The sequence below is a fragment of the Dreissena polymorpha genome, chromosome 16 (genome assembly GCF_020536995.1).
Source record: "Dreissena polymorpha isolate Duluth1 chromosome 16, UMN_Dpol_1.0, whole genome shotgun sequence".
Lineage (NCBI taxonomy): Eukaryota > Metazoa > Mollusca > Bivalvia > Myida > Dreissenidae > Dreissena > Dreissena polymorpha.
The window spans coordinates 35,400,697-35,420,455 of record NC_068370.1 but is presented as its reverse complement, the minus strand read 5'-3'; the positions used below and the strand labels follow the sequence as shown (position 1 = coordinate 35,420,455).

The 19,759-nt window shown below is 37.3% G+C and overlaps 3 protein-coding genes across 4 annotated transcripts; all 3 read left to right on the top strand.

The window, feature by feature from the left end:
- The first annotated feature begins 4,417 nt into the window (after positions 1-4,417).
- Positions 4,418-7,441, top strand: LOC127863016 (leucine-rich repeats and immunoglobulin-like domains protein sma-10). Of its 2 annotated transcripts, none has more exons than XM_052402362.1 (2): positions 4,418-5,325; positions 5,748-7,441. In XM_052402362.1, the coding sequence occupies exons 1-2, from the start codon at positions 5,267-5,269 to the stop codon at positions 7,390-7,392; spliced, it is 1,704 nt and encodes a 567-aa protein (XP_052258322.1). In that variant the 5' UTR covers positions 4,418-5,266; the 3' UTR covers positions 7,393-7,441. The 2 variants fall into 2 exon arrangements, with proteins under 2 accessions (XP_052258322.1, XP_052258323.1); XM_052402363.1 differs by lacking the exon at positions 4,418-5,325 and adding an exon at positions 5,399-5,460.
- Positions 7,442-7,671: 230 nt separating this feature from the next.
- On the top strand, positions 7,672-10,839 carry LOC127863019 (uncharacterized). Its single transcript, XM_052402365.1, has 2 exons — positions 7,672-9,733; positions 10,084-10,839. The coding sequence occupies exons 1-2, from the start codon at positions 8,699-8,701 to the stop codon at positions 10,441-10,443; spliced, it is 1,395 nt and encodes a 464-aa protein (XP_052258325.1). The 5' UTR covers positions 7,672-8,698; the 3' UTR covers positions 10,444-10,839.
- A 1,125-nt stretch (positions 10,840-11,964) lies between these two features.
- LOC127863018 (cytochrome P450 2C31-like) lies at positions 11,965-18,069 on the top strand. The gene is made up of 6 exons (XM_052402364.1): positions 11,965-12,765; positions 14,380-14,589; positions 15,138-15,279; positions 15,585-15,847; positions 16,099-16,226; positions 17,584-18,069. Exons 1-6 carry the CDS (start codon positions 12,193-12,195, stop codon positions 17,804-17,806), a joined length of 1,539 nt encoding a protein of 512 aa, XP_052258324.1. The 5' UTR covers positions 11,965-12,192; the 3' UTR covers positions 17,807-18,069.
- The last annotated feature ends 1,690 nt before the right edge of the window (positions 18,070-19,759 follow it).

Here is a 19,759-nt window from a genome sequence, read left to right as displayed (position 1 = left end):
ATAATGCTTATGCGACACTTGCCTTACGCTTTTGCTTTTGCGATCCTTCTGTTACAAACACACACATAAGCTAGTTAAGATGGTGGTTTAAATCGTGATGCGAATATTGAGAGTGGTAACTAAGCATTACAATTATGTACTAGCCTGGGTTAATGATCGAAATTAATCATGTGCTGGCGTGTACGATGTAATTATCTGAATATCTCATTTATACAAGTTTACCACTGCAACGCTTATCATTTGTGTATATCATTACACTAGAGCACAAAACATGTTAGCGGTTAACAATGAAATATTCTTATTTGCATATTAAGTCCCTTTCTTCTAATGAGTAATTGCGAATATTTTTTGTGCACAACTTTATTTTGCTATTTATATTGTTACATACAAACATTTATGTTACATACATAGTAGCAAGAAATAGTACTTGTAGGGTGTATATAAACATAGTTACAATCAAACATTCATATAAAACGCATATGCAAACAAGAGGGCCTGAAAGGCCCAAAGTCGCTCACCTGAGATTCAAAGGAACTAACCTGTTCTGTGCAGCCCAAGATGTCATTAGAACAAAATGTTCTTACCAACTTTCATGACTAGTGAACACCCTGGCAGTCACGTTTTTCAACAGACCAGAACCATTTTCATACACATCCAAGATATCATTTAAACAAATATACTGACAAAGTTTCATGAAGATTCATAAGTCCATATAAGGAAAAATGCCCCGCCCATTGGTGGCAATGTTTTTCAAGCAACTGGAACCATTTTTGAACATGTCCAAAATATCACTGGGACAAATCTTCTGACAAAGTTTCATGATGATCGTACAATAAATACGGCTCATAGAGTGTTAACAAGGTTTAATTATAGCTTTTTTAGGAAAAATGCCACGCCCCCTTGGCGGCCATGTTTTTCCACCAACCGGAACCATTTTCGAACTCATCCAAGATATCATTGGAACAATCATCTGACCGAGTTTCATGATGATCGGACAATAAATGTGGCCTCTAGAGTGTTAACAAGGTTTTACAAAAGCATGATATATAGCCATATTAGGAAAAATGCCCCGCGCCCTGGTGGCCATGTTTTTTAAGCAACCGAAACCATTTTCGAACTCATCCAAGATATCATTAGGACAAATCTTCTGACCAAGTTTAATGAAGATCGGAAAATAAATGTGGCCTCTAGAGTGTTAACAAGGTTTTACTATAGCCATATAAGGAAAAATGCCCCGCCCCCTGACGGCCATGTTTTTCAACCAACCGGCATCATTTTTTAAGTTGTCCAAGATATTATTGGGATGAATCTTCTGACCAAGTTTCATGAAGATCGGACAATAAATGTGGCCTCTAGAGTGTTCGCAAGGTTTTACTATAGCCATATATAGCCAAATAAGGAAAAATATCCCGCCCCTTGGCAGCCATATTTTTCAAGCAAACCTAACCATTTTCAAACTCATCCAAGATATCATACAGACCAATCTTCTGACAAAATGTCATGAAGATTGGACAATAAATGTGGCCTCTAGAGTGTTAACAAGGTTTTACCATAGCCATTTAAGGAAAAATGCCCCGCCCCTTGGCGGCCATGTTTTTTCACCGATCTGGACCATTTTCGAACTCGTCCGAGATATCAATGAAACCAATGTTTTGACCAAGTTTTATGATGATTGGGCAAAAATTGTGACTTCTAGAGTGTTCACAAGGTTTCTCTATAGCCATATAAGGAATACTGCCCCGCCCCCTGGCGGCCATGTTTTTCAATGGACCGGAACCATTTTTGAACTCAACCAACATATCATTTAGACAAACATTTTGACAAAGTTACATGAAGATTGTGCATCAAATGTGACTTCTACAGTGTTCACAAGGTTTTTCTTTTTTTTGACCTAGTGACCTAGTTTTTGACCCAGCATGACCCATTTTCGAACTCAGTCGAGGTATCAATGGGACAAATGTTCTGACCAATTTCATGAAGATCAGACAATAAATGTGGCCTCTAGAGTGTTCACAAGGCAAAATGTTGACGACGCACGACGGACGACGGACAAAAGGCGATCACAAAAGCTCACCATGAGCACGTTGTGCTCAGGTGAGCTAAAAACAAAACATTAACAAAGCTAAATTTTACATACCAAATTAAGCTTAACATGTAGGCATGTATATATTATGTCCATATAATATTGCACATATGAAAGATAACTTAAGTGATGAATTGTTTTATGTTTAATGCACTGAAAGGCCGATTTGATGAAGTATTTATAGTAGGTGTTATAATTAATAATGCCATTATAAAATATGTTTGAAAATTGTTTGACCAGGGACCAAGTCTTTCAATTCTTCATCTTTATTTTTATGTGTAGTTTTATATTTTTCAAACGCTTGCTTCATGCCATTTACAAGCCAACATTATGAATACCTTTGCATGTTTCGCAAGTGTGTTCTGTTAATGGTCCCCGAATTTTTAGTGCTGCGATGAGCCACTGTGCCATAATTAACAAGAACGAACGGATTCCATTAACTCCGCGGGGTGGAAATTTTATTCGTACTTCTGAAATATCATTCTTTAGAAACCTTTGAGTCTTGCTTATGCATCTTTTTTGGAAAATTGTTGCCATATTTGTTTAATTATACAGTTATTCAGTTAAGTGCGTTTTACGATTTTCGTCCGCTATCTTTTCAATAGATGGAGACTTGTTTTAAGACGCAGCTGCGATATACAGCGCAAAATAAACTTTTGCTTTTGATTGGATGATGATAATGTATCGTTTCATGTAACTCGGCTGACCATACACGCGTGGTATAAGCTCCAGAATGCGATGCATCTTCAATCATACATAGCCCTGTTAAGTCCCAAAAACGAATTGCTATTACTGTATATGATATTAACAGGAAAGAAACGCTTAATGCATGTCGCGAGTTAAGAGCCATTCTCAGTAGGCCAGGGCCCCGTGTTCAAAAGCGGAGAGTCCCTGACGCGATCTAGACGTATGAATAAAGAATATCGGCGTATGCGCCAGAAATGAAACTTCATTGCTACGGGTATTGCTGTTGGTGCAATGTAAATAGTTTAAAACCAGACTATAAAATCAGAGTTACTGGTACGGGTAGTCAATATCGAAATAAAACAATCACCAAAGCGTTCTCACATAAGTAAAGTTTGACGAATAGTTTTTTGTTCAACAGTCTTAAGACCAACGAGATGTTTTGTTAATTAATGTCATAATATACTCAACATTATAATGCTCTTAATGGATATCATTACAATCGTGTTCAGCGGAGTATTAACTGCCGGATCGTCTGTAAGGGGAAAGTTTGTATGTTCAATTCAAAACTCATTATCGAAAACACCATGGTTGGCATCCGTAAATGAAACCTGGAAGCGCATGCTGTGCCTGAAAGCTAATGGCATATGCTCTTGAAAGCTAAAACAAATATAGCGCAACTTTGACATTGGTGGTTTTAGTTCAATCAAAATAACATTATTTGATAAGGCAAATAATTTCGTCAGTTTTTCTACGGGATATTCGATGTAATGTCTTACATTTAATAATACATGTATCAGGGCTTGCACAAAAATACTTAAAAAAGGGAACACCTCATTCATCACCACCACCGCCACCACCACGATGACTAACAGGACCATCACAATGACTACGGCCACAACCACCATAACGATACCGGCGACGCAGACATTTTCCTTAAATTCGTCACATGAGTTTTCTATGGTAAGTATATCTGTTTTAAGCTTCCAGGATCATGTGCCTTTAGCCTCCAGGTAGCAAATTAACCTCCATGTATCATATTCGAATGCCCACCGTGGTTATGTAAGGGTGTAACTTGACATTTGCTTAACATATCATTTTGAATTTTCTCTCAAATAATATACCCGCCCAGTCTAAGAATGTGGTAGTTTTCAGCAGGATTGGGGAGGTATTGGTGTACCGATTCCAATAACAATTAATGATGTTCATATTTTTTCAATAACCATTTTTATAAGTATTCACATATTGTCAACAATTATAAAACGTGGAGCAATTAATTCCCGACAATACATTGGCATCTGGAACGGGAATACCAACAGGTATACTGAATTAATGGAAGCTAAAAATGTATATATTTTCAAAGTATAAAGCACGAACGCAACGTGAATTGCGCAGTTAAATAGAGGCATTACTTATATTCAAGTGCGTTATTTATTAGCAGACATATATTCTTATCATTACTCACATCTGGTCAACAGCAGGAGATCGTCGGCAGACCTATGGTCATTACTTTTGTGCGAACAATAGTAAACAAGAGGCGATAAGGATCAGAGCGCTCACCAAAGAACATGAAGAGCTAAACTGGTCTGTGCAGGTAGTGTTCACTATGGATTTATAAGGAAACGCCACCACACCTGGCAGCCAGGTTTTTGTTTTACATATTACATTTTATGCAAAGCAAGTTTCATGAACATTGTAAATACAAATATGACTTCTAGAGTGACCATATTCTTATTCTTTAACTTGATCTAATGACCTAGTTTTTTAACCCACAACACACTGACAGTTTTGCAATCATGCAATATATCATTGAATCAATGTTCTCTGCTAGTTTGATAAAGATTGGCCTCTAGAAAGTGCACACGTTTTTCATTTATTTGAATTTGTGACAAAATGTTTAATCCCAAATATCATTGAGGAAAATGTTCTGACAGAATTTCATGAAGATTTGGAAATATATGTTATTTCTAGAGTGTGCATAAGCTTTTAATTGGAGTAAATGACCTAGTTTTTAACCCCACGTGATCCAATTTCGAACTCGGTCGAGTTATAGTTTGGGCAATGATCTGGTTAAGTTACTTTAAGATTAGAAAATACATGTGATCTCAAGATTGTTCACGAGAATTTTCTTAAATTTGACATGGTAGCCTAGTTTTTGACCTTACAATACCCAGTTTTGAACTCTTAACGATATTATCAGGGTCAATTTTATTTCCAAGTTTCATGAAGATTGGATTATAAATATGCCTAAATCTGTTAACAAGCTTTTTCTGTAATTTTACATAGTACATCGTTTTTGACCCCACATGACCCAGTTTCAACCTCGGTTCATATGTTTTGATCCCACATGACCCAGTTTCAACCTCGGTTCATATGTTTTGATCCAACATGACCCAGTTTCAACCTCGGGCGAGATATAACGGAAATAAATAGTCTGACCCATTGGAGATTGTGTTCAAATTTAGCTCTTAGTCTTCAAATGGTAAATTGTTACGACGGATGACTAACGACGGACAAATGGTGATCACAAAAGCTCACCCTGAGCACGTTTTTCTCAGGTGAGCTAAATAGAACCAGGTTTCAACGAAATGTTTTCATGTAAAATGTATCTCGCTTCTTTTCTATTGATAACATTTTTTGCAGGCAGTGTTCTTGCATAACGTCTGACAGAAGGGATTGTTAGATTAACAAAGGTATGCTAATTATCGTATGATTTAGACGTCTTGTCTGTTGATGCACACATATTGGTTACTGTTCTATTGTCATAGTTTATTTTTTATGTATAATGGTATCTATTTCTGTGAACGTTTTTATCTTTCGCGCTTGATATACTGCAGAGATTCATTACACTGAGTTTTTCAGTGGTTATCGATGATGTGGGTTTTCTTAGATGTACGCTTATTATCTTCTAAACACCAATATCCCGCGAGCAGGTATAGATTGTTCTGTCTGAGTCTAAGAATACTTTGTTATTCAACAGTTCGACAGCCTCCAGGATGAAGCTATGCTTAGACAGAGGAGTCTACGCTACGTCATTTGCGGTTCTCGTGTTTTGTCTACGTCCGGCGCTGATGTTTAAATGTCCGGAGGAAATCAATCGCGTATGCACGTGCTTCACGAGGAATGTTTACGTGTCAGGCGTTCGTGAGGAGCGTCATTATGTTGATTGTTCTTCTAGAGGATTGTTTAGCTTGCCATTTTTCGACTTTCCAGAGGAAATGAAATTGTATTCAGTGAACATTCGAAACAACTCCGTGACAGCTTTATCGCTGTCAAACTTTCGCAATTCCATTCACATATCGAGAATAGATGTCAGTAGAAACCCACTGGGAAGTTATCTCGAAAGTGATCTATTTAGCACTAAAATCAAGAGCATTGAAACGTTTATCGGCAGAGATATAGGCCTTAATCTGCAAAATGTGACGTCATTGGAGTTCATCCGCAACAGTAACTCCCTGAAGGAACTGGATTTGTCCGGAAATATGGAGTATGGAGTGGACATGCTCCCGGCCCTGTTTCAGGACAACAACATCCATTCGCTAGTGACGCTGTCTCTAGCACTCTGTCGCATTCGTCGCATCAACCCCCATGCGTTCATCGGACTGGTTCACCTGCAGGACATCGATCTTAGCCAAAACTTTCTGAAGAAGGTCCCCAAAGCGTTACAGCGGTTGACGCTGTTACGGAGGCTAAACCTCAGTGAAAATGATATAGCGGCTATCAGTTATGGCGATTTCATTGAATTACATTGTCTACAAGAGCTTGATCTTTCAAAGAATCTTCTGGGACAACTCGACGCATTCCGACCCGGTGCCTTCTATGGATTAGAAGATTCGCTGACGTCACTCCGGCTTCACGATTCTTTTTTAACGTCCCCGCCGACGGACGTACTGAGCGGTTTGAAAAAATTAGAACATTTGGATATTTCTTTGAATGGAATAACAGAGATAACAAACTTTTCTTTTATCGGAAATTACGGGCTTGCTTCATTGGATATCAGCGAAAATCCGTTGATAATTCACGTTAAAATGTTCGACAGTGTTCGACGTACTTTACGTGTTTTACGAATGCGCAAAACTGGTTTAAATTATATTCCTTATTTAGGACAGTTGCATATGTTGGAAGAACTAGATTTGTCTTTCAATTCAATTACATCAATCGATAGCTATTCTTTAAAGGGTGTCTCGGCCAGACGTTTATTGTTTAGTGGTAACAGAATACAAACTATAGATTCCATGGCATTTTCTCAATACCACCTACCTGTTCATTTAGATGTTTCCTACAATGAACTGGTTTCGCTAAATTTTGTATTAGACTCTCCGAAGTGTACGTTCTATGAAGTTAATGTTTCCTCAAATGGGTTTTTATGTGACTGTCAAATAGAAAAGCTTATAAATTCCCGTCTGACTCACAGGCTGGTTGGAGATTGTATGCTTAGAACAGGGGAAAAGATTCCATTTAATAACGCGACATTAGTGACTGAGTTAGTACGCCAGTGTGGACGGACACATTCCTCTTACTGCTTCTGGTGGGTGAAAAACTCCGCGGAAAGCTGGCGTTCCCATGGTTATAACATCATGTCTTTCGTGTTATTAATGTTAATAATAGACCTGTACAAAGTTTAGCGATTACAGTTCGTATTCCAAGCCAGCTCTTTAAACTAAAATGTTCCATTACTCACTCGCTTATTAATCTTGCTTTATAAACAAGTGATATTTGAAATAGTTGTACTGGTTTGACGACAGTTATTCATGCGCCTGTTAAACACCACGGGAAAATATTGTACACATTATAGACAGTATGATAGCCATAATTAGATATGCGCCTTAAACCGGTCTCTTATGTGCGGTTTCAACAAGATGATCTTAACGTGTATTAATCACCCTGTGAGTGCGTGAGTATCACGAGGAATCTCGTACGTAGATTACATAAACGATATTTTTAATTGAGACGCTATTTACACACATATACAATAGTTTCGGAAACAATTGAATGTTATAATGAAATTATATAAAATCTTACGAAACGTATTTAATGGAAATATAGTGAAAACGTGTAGTTGTCTCATGTTAACTGTACATTTTAATGATTCAAAATACATATTAGTTTAACATTGTTATGGCTTTAAACATGTTTTAACGAACAACGTCAGTAGAATACAAGTTCTTAAAAATCGGAACATATTCATCAGCTTTTCCTATATCTAGGACACAGGGCATCGACCCAATGTTAATTTGCTTGTTATGTCTAGCAAATAGAGAATATAGGTCAGTATTCCGTACGGATTGTTTACACGGGGAACTTACTTAACGTACAATGAATAAGTCGAGTTATCTGTATTATTTTGCATATGCAAATTACGGAACGAGAGATTGATAAGCAATGATCTATGTGAGTGCGTACTGGGATATGATCGGTATATACTTAATAATAACAGTTCAAACTGAACAAAAATTCGTGTGTTTAATGGCTTCTTCAAAACTTAGAAGCGACACGAGTGACCAACGCGGAATATTCAGAGTTTAATCACAAACCTATTTTCGGATTATTATTGGAATTACAACGATCAGCAAATTAAATAAGGGTATACATTTATGGTAAAGAGATGAATCCAACTTCGTATTACCATCGGGTTAACAACAACTAATTTTATCGGGCATGATTGTATAACCATGTTCTAAATACAATGTAGTAGAGATCGGAATCCGTCTTCTTATATCACCATCTGATAAAAGCAACTCGTTCATGTATGACCTATTGAATTCAGTGTTGCATATGCTGACTCCAAGTTAACATTTCTATCGAGTATAAAGGACCTATTTAAATAAATACAAGTGTTGCATCCAATTTCTAAAACTGAAATTTGCATTTTTTGTAAACTCCTATTATCGTTGACTCATAATAGAATCTTCGGATATATCGTATTGCACTATGGTAGTTTTAAGAGACATAGTTTACGGTCGAATCCCAGGAACCGTCGAGGAATCCTACTGTCTGGATTTGTATCTACCGAATGACGTCAACTTGAAGCTGGATGAATCGAATTACGAATCATTAGTATACAGTAGCGCAGTTGCTGAGTCTGCAAGATTGGAAAATGATGGATGTCTGACAAGGAAGCGATCAAAGAAACAGGAAGCAACGTTAGATAGTCGCAGCATATCCGATATTTCAGCGCCGCTTGTTTTGTTCTTTCATGGCGGAGGGTGGCGTCGTGGCGGGAAGAACGCGTGGCGTCATTACCTGTATCATGATGTGAACTTTCTGGTAGCATTAAACCAGTATTTCACTGGCACGTATGCGAATGTTGGAACCACCTTATTGAAGAATGGCATTATGTGTGCCCTGGTGTCTTACCCGTTGACGGAGGTCGTCATGCCCGTCCTTTTATTTGAAATGATGGCATCATACTTTCAGTGTGTTTTTGTGACGTCTGTGCTTTCTTTACCGATACTTGTGACATATTTCTCTCTAAGATCGACCGTTGGTAGTCATGGGGATTGGAATTGTATATCACCTGAATGGTCTGATACAAACTACCTGAAAATATATCTTCTATCAGTACTACTTTGCGTTAATGTATTAACATTGTATATACTTACGTCAAGACAAACGAGGCATTTAAAGGCAGCGTTAGTGACGCTCAGTGTAGTGTGTTTAGCGTGTGCATTATTTATACAAGAACAGTCCTGTTCGCCTGAGACTCGTTTGCTTTTAGCAACAGTTCTTACATTTGTCTGCAGTCAAACAATAATTGCACATAATAGATTGAAACGAAGAATTCATAACAGTTTTCACCAGTCGACTGCTGTTGCCATGGCAGTAAAATGGGCCACACACGTTTGTCATAAGACACATTCCCGCCTGTATTTGATGGGCCATTCTGCTGGTGGCCATCTGGTCACGAGGACAGTTCTTGACGACACGATCTTGCAGGCGTTCGAGTGTAAAGCAAAGGATATTTCGGTAAAACAAGAATTATAATAACCTTACTGCACATATATTGGTGAAGTATTAACAGTTAGGTTATGTGTACGAACTTACCGTGACGCGCTCTGAATATATTCATTGGTATGACTTTATTATCAGTATATACATGCATTAATCGTTGAAATTTTGTGGGTTAGACTGGCCTTTAAACGATCACCAGTCGATAACATAATCTTCACTTTACTTGATGCCCTTTTAACCTATATTTATTTCGAAAGTAATCATTTTAATATTTGAATACCATTTCATCTTTTTCACCTCGTACTTTACTGTACATATTACTATAGTCGCATACTATAATGTATTTTTATTCGACGTGTTTTCAGGGCGTGATATCCATATCCGGTGTCTATGACTTGCTGTGCTTGCAGAAGAGACTGTTACGAACTGTTTACCTTCTACCAACCTTCGGAAAGGACCATGACGGCTGGATGAACGCCTCTCCAACTCATATAGTGCAGAAACAGCGTCGCGCATTGGCTGATACCCGGTTTCTGTTGCTAAGCGCCATGAAAGACCCGTTTTTAAAGGATCAGTCTCTTGAATTTTACAGCGCCTTGCGATCTCGGGGATATGCTTGCACACATATTGAGATACCTTGGACGAATCATTTTAGTATAATCACCGGGTATAATACTGAAAAAGGATCAACACTAAGGCTGTGTTTTGAATTTGTGTTAGCATGATTTCTTTGTCGTAAAATCAAGATTTCTTTGTCGTCAAATCAATACTGTTTTTTTTTCTCAAAACAAATAGGTATTATGTCAATATGAATGTACTGTATAATATGTTGCAAAGCAGGACACTACGAACTATTGTGATACAATAAATACAGAGGCGTAGATCTGCTAAACAATAAACAATAAATTAGCAAAGTGTGAAATCAAATAATAACGCATTCATCAACATACAGTACTTAGAATTCGTTTGGTTTTTATTGGTGTTTACCTTTATAAATAAAGAGGAAGGTGTAATTGCTACCAACGAGGAAGTATATATAAATGCGTACATGCACAGCTGGTTATTATTTTACACACGATGTTCAATACATATTCTGAAATATAACGCGGCTAAAATAATTATTTATAGAGTTTTTGTATCGTTTCAAAGAGACTACATAATGTTCAACTGTGTCGCAATCCATGAAAACGTGTGAACAGTTGTTACGCCTGTTATTCTATTGTCCATTACCGTAAAAAAGAGTATTTAGCCCAATGTTTTGCATGTATGCATTTTGTTTCGCAAAATAATATAAACATGTGTATGTGTTAAAGTAAAATTAACCAATATCCTCCAATATTGATAAGATAAATGACTGATGTAGGGTAATTTTAAACAATGAAATAATAGTTAACTCTTTATCAAACGTAATCACTATTTTGTCGTGGCCTGAAGTCATTTCGGTTCATCGAGCCTCTCGATTATTTAAGGGCGTCATGTTACTTTACAGTGCTATACCCACGGATACGTTTGATAATATTAATACACAGAGCAATTCCTTCCAAGAAACTTGTACAGTGCTTGTAAATAATAATAACAGAAGAATAAGAATCATACAAACGCAAAATGTTTTTGTTTAATACCACAAACTAAACAACTCAAACGTTTACTTTACGAGGCCATTCAATTTCGTTGGATTGGTCATTGTCGGTTCGGGTACTACTTGTATTTGCATTTTGCAGTGATGAGCTATTACATTCGATTAAAATGTAAGTTTATTTCATAACATAGTCAGCAAGCTTTTAATGCCGGAATGTGCTTTGTTCAATGGCGAATGTTAAGACTTCGATTCCTGTTGGAGGTGAATGTTTGGAAATCCACACGAGGAGTTACATTGGTTAATTTTTATTCATATCGAAACACTGAGGAGGACAGGGTTTACGGGACTTTCTATCAAATTAACCAATGCAAGTTAAGGGTATATTCATTCGAATCTACTTTCGGGACAATGTTTGAGAAAGAATTGTTTGAAATTCATGGGTAATCAAAGGGAGATAACTGTTCATAACCAGTTATAGCAATCTGAACGCATCGGACACAATCTGAACGCATCGGACAGTGGGCTACACCACACCGTCGATCGCCGTTCAATTGTGATACATCGGCTATCTCGGATTCCTCCGTAAATATGAAATAAATCGTCTGCTGATCCAGAGTGTGGGCTACACGACGATCGCCGTTATGGCGAAATTGTCCGAGGAGTCCCGATTGCAGTTATAGTTGTGTATGCGCCATATCGTATAGGTTGTAGATTTTTAATCACACTGTGCACTTTTAGTTGAGTGTACATGTGCTGATCGCGCGATCTCGTTAAAGTTCAGATATAATCGTTTGTCTGCATTTAAGCATGTGCGCTATTTTGTTTGATTTATTTGTTACAAACTACACTGGTTTTGACACTTAATGCAAAACGACAAAGTAATGACAGAATAGCCATGCTTGTGGAGTTATTATCAGGGATATGTGCTGTTCTGCTGTATGTTTTCATTTGGCTTAAATCCAAAGCTAATGATACTGGACATGGCATACCAATACCCGGACCAAAGGGGATACCACTATTTGGATCTCTGTTCGAATTCGAACTTGGAAATCTTCACAACATTGCAAGTAAACATGCGGCGGAGTTCGGAGATATCGTGCAGCTGAGACTGTTGCATGAACACGTCGTGTTTCTAAATACCGCCGACTTCATAAGGAAGGCATACATGGACGAGAGATACAAGCGTTTCCTTAACGACAGACCGGTGACATTCTACGGCGAGAATTTCCAGTACGGCAGCAAGGGGCTTATAATGAACAAGCGCGGATACAGTCCAAGACACGCGCAGCTAAGGAAGCATTTCGCCAAGGGTCTGAAAGCTTATGGGGATGGTGTCACCGCGTTTGAAGATATTATCAATAGGGAGATATCCGACATGATGGAAGTTGTTCGTCTGCATAAGGACCACGAAGTTTTTGAGTTTTTACCTATTTTGGAAAACTCATTATCGAATCTTCTTTCTGTCCTGGTAATTTTTGTCTTCTTTTTATTTACGAAACATATTTGTCATATTTCCAGATAAAAAGATCATTATATGAGATTTGTAACGGAAAAGAACATTGTATATTTGTAAATACTTTTAAAGTTGAATTAACATTGGTCAATAAAACATGTGTTTATGTTTATACATGTATATCCGGGGGAGGGGGGAACTTCCCAAATTTTAGGGTAGGGGTGTCCCGCTGAGACTTCCGAAATGTTCCATTTAAATACCGGAACTCTGATAAAGAAGACCCATTTTGATACAAGATTTTTGAAAAAGCAAACCCATTTGTATACGATACCATTGAGAAAGTGGACCCATTTCAATAGCTACAAGAATTTTGATAAACCGGACCCATTTCAGTACTATATTGTCCCCCAAAAATGACAATTTGACTTTGTTGTCTTGTTTTTGCGTGATTTCTGCTCCTTTTTTAGACAAATAAACAGAAATGTGTAGGAAGAGTTAGTTCGTCTTCACACATTGTTTCTCTTAGTTGAGCTAGAGATATATCTAAACTGTCAACGAAAACAGATTGGTCACTTTCAAATTCGTCTATCGTTATAGAAATCTCCATTGTAAATATGTTTTCAACTTTTAATAAAATCCTCTATTTAAGTATGACCGGAAATTAAATATGTTTTCTAAATTTACTTTCAAAGCCGGTGATAACGATTTCATGATTCCACACAATCAAAATTTTCTACATTTTTTTGATATATTTATATTATCCAAGATGTCACAATTACAAAGTATAATTCCGTGTACACATGTAGCGTAAAGTCGGTTATTTTGACAGTCGTCTAATTCCGACACAATTTGCATAAATCATTTGCAGTAACTGCACTTTTCCCGGCAATTTTAGATTATGTAACGATTTCGTCACTCAATATGTGACGAATGTTAATATATGACGTCACAGTATCATCTTGGTCGATCAAGCAACAGATAAAAACAGTCAAGTTTCTGAATCTTTCTCGCTACTGATTGATACCCATTTATATACAAGAATGACATTGATCATACCCATTTTGATACTTATACTTTCAAATCTATATGCATTTATATACAAGCAAATTTCTGATTTCAATACCCATATCTATACTTAGATGCTCAAAACCATACCCATATCTAGATCTATAATTTTAGTCGAAAAACATACCCCAAAAAATCGGCACACCCCTATATACCCGTATATAGGAAGTTACAAGCCCGGGATGTATATATTAATATTAAGGCTATGACCGAACATATTATATAGTATTAACATCATTGAAATAATTAAAACTGACGCGTTTTAACAATTAACTGTTGTACATATCATCTCCTATCCTTCTACATTGGATCAATTTATTTCCAAAATTAGGGATGTCTAGTATATTTATTTCTATATTTAGAATATTTCTTACAGAAATTCCTTCAAGCAAACAGCGCAGACCCAGATGAGACGGCGCATCATGCGGCGTGTCATCTGGGTCTACGCTGTTTGCCAAGACCTTTTTTCTAGACGCTAGGCATAAATGGGTTAATAACTACTACTAGTATATGCCTATTACAAAGGTCTTTACCACGTATATGAGTTGACTGTCATCTGTTTAGATGTGTGGCGAAAAGAGGGCAACAAACGAACACGTGTCGCTGTTCTGGGATTACATTGAGATGGTAAACTACGTTGGGACTCCGAAATTCGACACCATTATGAAGTTCTTTCCGTTTCTCAAATACCTCCCGGGACCGTACGGATCTGCGTGCCGGAAATTGGAACGGATGCGGGAGCAGCTGATCGATTTATTTTTGACGAGACAAAAGGTATCAATAATTAATCACTAATAAAAATGCTCAACTATTTGTAGATGTAATTTCCTTCTGTAAGTAATGATGCGAGGTACGATGCGTTACTAAAGCGGACTTGTTTCAGCACGTATGCACGAACTAGTGATAATACTTAGCCAAAAATGCTTCGTCTTTAATATTTATAGATACGATTTAAAGAGCGTCCCTTATTTTGACTCGTCACACTATAAACGCTTTAGTAAAAGTCGCATACAGGGGAATCTTTCCCTTGGAAACGCTTAAGTAAAAGTCGCAAATTATGAATTGTTGCACTAGAAACGCTTAAATTAAAGTCGCATACTAGATAAACGACTTTTTGTTACGTTATAAATATAAATACTAGATACTATATACGCTTAGTTAAACGTCGCTTATTTGGAATCGTTACGTTAGATACGATTTAGTAACATAGCCTAATATACATCACATTACAATTGTTAAACTTGCTAGGATGCATGGGAATATGTACACAAGATACGATTTGAAAAGCGTTCCCTGTATGGCGTATACATGTTTCTTTACAGGAATCATTTATGCCAGGAAAAGTTCGGGGCTTGATGGATTATCTAATTCACGAACAACTCAAAGAGATATCGGAAAATAAGCAGGATCGACTCTTTACAGACGAGATGCTCTTTGCGTTGATTGCGGACGTAGTGTTGGCAGGTAAAAAATATTTGAAGGCACATAACAGATATTGTATTCAATTTTTTTGACATTAATGAATTGATCATTGCTGTAAAGTGACCATACGAGTAAGACTACGCCTTTTCATGTAGACATTGTTTTATTTTATTGTTGGAAGAAAAGCAAATTATTTGATATGTTAATGCATTCACCTAAAAAAATAATGTGGATAATACGCGACGATCAATACATTCAGTCAGATATGATATTCATGATTAGATACACATTCATACAAGTATATAATGATCACACTTATTGTTTATGAAAGAAGTGGACATTTTTAGGTCTAATTACCACCAGAGCGGCTATGGCGAACATGTTTTTCTGCCTCATGCACCATTTGGAATACCAATTCAAAATACAGAATGAACTCGACAGAGTCGTCGGAAGAAACAGGCGACCGACCTTGAATGACAGAAACCAGATGCCCATGTTAGAGGCGGTTGCTATGGAGAGCCAGCGTTACTTGACAACAGGAGTTGTCATGGCTCATCTGGCAAACGAAGATGTCAACTTTGAAGGATTTCATATAAAAAAGAACACTTTTGTACGAAAAACCTTTATTTTGTTTGCAAGCGTGTACTTCGCCTTGAAAAACTATTAATTTCAGTTCGCATACTACATAACAGCATGTATTATTTTCAACAACACAAGCGTTGAGATGTGTTATATTCATTTGAAATACATAAAAACCTAATGCATTATGTACATAAATACCTTTCAGTACACTAAGGCCTTTTATTTATTGCAATCGCGTTCAGTTGAATTTCATGATTCGTTTGCATTGCCTTTTCCCAGGTATTTCCAAACATGTGGTATGTACACCATGACCAGAAAATCTGGGGTGATCCTTGGACGTTCCGGCCAGAACGCTTCCTTGACAACGAAGGCAACCTGCTACCTATGGAACACCCACTTAGAAAAAGGTAATGTCCCGGTAGACTATACTGATAGAATCGCTATTTGCCACTTATTTCCCTGATATATTGCTTAATATTTGATTAAGAACCGCAATAAAAAGTGTTCTGATAAAATATTGAACTGTGACTATTTATTTGCGTCATTATTTTTTATCATTACGATGAAACATGATAAATGTGAGCACACAAGTATTGGTTTATGATCAATTGTAATGTGTGTAGCATCATCATACATAATGGAGCGGAAACGCGAAACGCAAAATCGAGTACACAATTGTAGTGTAAAGCACCATTATTTGATAATGACGGATGAGCATGTATACGCGATAATATTCGTGATCTACCTATAACTGTATCAGGTTTTATCTTAATTTTGTTCTTAACTGTCACACATGATCACCAAGTTGAGAAGAGGTGTCGGGTAAAAAAAACTAATACGATGTGTCGATTCAAGACATGTTGCTTGTTCAAAAGGCAACCTTACATTGTCCGGCCAATAACTTACCCGGTTATTCAACTGAAATTGAAATAAAATGGCACAACTGATCATAATATCAAGATAATAGACTGATCCCGGAAAAGCACGAGTTTAGAAAACCTCACTAATCACCCCGGTACAAACAACGCTGGTCCATTAAATCCACCAATGATAGCTTACTTTAAATAATAACGGTTTATGCGGTGTGTGATTATGAGAGAATTATAAATGGGTCATGTTTATTTGTACCAGCAGATTAGTGGGATTTTCCAAAAAGTTGCTTTTTCCGGGATACATATATTGGCCGGAGAAAATGTATTTAACGGCATTTCTGTCACGCTTGTCATATTTGTGTCCACAGTTGGTTAGCTTTAGCGTGTGGCTGTGTGGCTTTGATATTAATTCGTGAAATTATCATTTTGATTGATAAATAATCATATTATAACGAAAAATCAACTATATATATATGATAGTGAAATAGTTTTTTTTTCAGAAAAGTTTATTTTTCGTTATAATATGATTATTTATCAATCAAAATGATAATATCACTAATTAATATCATAGCCACACTCTAACCACCTGTGTTTGTGTCGTGTGAAATTTAACGGAGGCAACCGAGTCTTATGGACTCATTTCTAGTCTGAAGCCCATTCTTTTATCTTACATAAAAATAATTTGTCAAGAAAAGTTGAGGGAGCCTATGACAGTTAATAAAAATGCCCCCCCCCCCCCTCACCCTTCAATCCAGCCTTTTATGCGCCTGCATATCATACATGTTGCGCGAATATGGAATCGTATGCCAATTTGTCTTTTTTGAATGCGGTTGTGAAAAAAAGGCAGCGCAAAGCCTCTATCACGTTTATTAAAATGGTACTGCTTTTTCAGCTGGGTGATATTTGGAATGGGCCGGCGCCACTGTGTCGGGGAGAGCCTGGCTCGCTCTCGGATGTTTCTGTACATGGCCAACATGCTCCAGAAGTGGAACATCTTTCCCGCCAGGGATGCCACGGGCTCGTGTTGCATCTGCGACCCGCGCAGCAGCGACGTGGAAGTGAAAATAGTCACCTCGCCTAAACCATTCAAATGTTACATACGAAAACGATGGTGACAACATCCTTTGAAGTGCGTTCTTCAATTATAGTATTTAACGTTGAACGATCACTTAAGTGACTAAATTAAGAAGAACTTTTAGGTTATATGTAATTTGATTTATATTCGTTTTCATATTTATTAAAAAATGAGAATTAAATAAAATTATACATAATTTATTATATGATTATGCAATGGTCACATTTCGTCATATGTTCAAATGTTACATTCACAGTAAACAGTGTGTAGCGTTATAACTTGTTGCAATACATGTTTGCGGTACGTGATGTTTTACTTTTCATTTAGCACGTTACGCTTTAAAGGGGTCTTTTCGCAGATATTGGCATGTTTTGAAGTTTATCATTAAATGCTATATATTGATAAATGTTAACATTGGGTCTAAACATCTCCAGTAAAAAAAAACAATAATACATTAAAGTATTCTAAAAAAAGTAACCCTAAACGGGGCTCGAACCACTGACCCCTGGAATCATGGAGCAAAAGTCAACCACTCTATCTACTAGACCATCCGCTCTCATACCATAATGAACGAATGTTTTACTTTATATATGCAATCCTCGTAGTATCAAAATATACAACGACAACAACAGAATCCTCCAAATTATTCAATCGTTTCGCGTTGCAACGCTTTATAATTTTCAGGTTTTTATATCGTCAAAAGATGTTCAGTATTACTGTTTCCTCACAAATATCATAACTTCAAGGATTTATCAAATGGCCGTAATAATGTAACTAGGGAGATAATCTTTTCTAGCGTTAAGTCCGGCGACCAATCATTTGAGTGATCGTTGTGCAGTGTGACCAAATAGCTTTTCTGACTTTTTACACAATACATGGCCAATCTCCATGAGTTGTAATTCCTTGCTCTCTTTGCCGTCACAAGAAAATCCTACCAGATTTGGTGGGATTTTTGTTGTTTAAGAATGATATAATGAAAAATAGTATAATTAACCAGGTTTTCCGAAGGAAAAAAATGGTTATTAGATTGGCGAATGTCGGCGGGCGGGCTGGTGGGTTGGCGGGCTGGCGGGCGGGCGGAACAGGCTTGTCCGGGTCATAACTATGTCGTTCATTGTGAAATTTTAAAATCATTTGGCACATTTGTTCACCATCATTGGACGGTATGTCGCGCGAAATGATTACGTAGATATATCTCCAAGGTCAAGGTCACAATTTGAGTTGAAAACCTGGTTTTGTGACAATTTTGTCCCTTGTTTTCTTTTATATTTTGAAAATAATGTTTAAGTTTAGGTTCATAATAATATTTTTACCTAATTAAAAAAGTAAGATTAACAACGGGGACATTATTGTACTACGTGTCACAGCTATCCACTCTCTTACACTGCGATTCATTACATTCGACACACGACGCACGAAGCGATACTCGATATTTTGCGCGACAGTCGCGGCGACGCACGATATTTTGCGCGATAGTCGCGGCGACGCATGATATTTTGCGCGAAAGTCGGTAGGTAGCCCAAAAGGCGATATATCGTGTTTAATATATCGTGCGTCGCCGCGACTGTCGCGCAAAATATCGTGCGTCGCCGCGACTGTCGCGAAAAATATCGTGTATCCGGGCGTGTGGCGCTTCGTGTGTCGTGTGTCGCCCTTGATGAAAGAAGGGCGAGATGATACATGGCACTATCCGGATTCCGTAGTCATCTGCAGTATTCCTGCTTAATTTAAAAACATGTGATTGGACCTGACGCCGGTGTATATTTGCATTACAAAAGTTACCGGTACGCGATGCTTACAGGGGCCTTTTCACAGGTTTTGGCATGTTTTTGAGTTTGTCATTAAATATGCTTTATATTATAGATAAATGTTGACATTACATTTTAAAAGCTCCAGTAAAAAATCAAAAATATAATTTAAAAAAGGGAAAAAAAGTAGCCCGCAGCAGGGCTCAAACCAGTGACCCCGAAATCCTGAAGTAAAAAAAACATTA

Coding starts and splice junctions, on each gene's coding strand:
- LOC127863016 (XM_052402362.1), top strand. CDS start 5,267: ATGACTAACGACGGACAAATGGTGATCACAAAAGCTCACCCTGAGCAC. Junction 5,326..5,747: donor CCTGAGCACGTTTTTCTCAG/GTGAGCTAAATA, acceptor GTTATTCAACAG/TTCGACAGCCTCCAGGATGA.
- LOC127863019 (XM_052402365.1), top strand. CDS start 8,699: ATGGTAGTTTTAAGAGACATAGTTTACGGTCGAATCCCAGGAACCGTC. Junction 9,734..10,083: donor GTAAAGCAAAGGATATTTCG/GTAAAACAAGAA, acceptor ACGTGTTTTCAG/GGCGTGATATCCATATCCGG.
- LOC127863018 (XM_052402364.1), top strand. CDS start 12,193: ATGCTTGTGGAGTTATTATCAGGGATATGTGCTGTTCTGCTGTATGTT. Junction 15,280..15,584: donor TGCGGACGTAGTGTTGGCAG/GTAAAAAATATT, acceptor GGACATTTTTAG/GTCTAATTACCACCAGAGCG. Junction 15,848..16,098: donor ATATAAAAAAGAACACTTTT/GTACGAAAAACC, acceptor GCCTTTTCCCAG/GTATTTCCAAACATGTGGTA.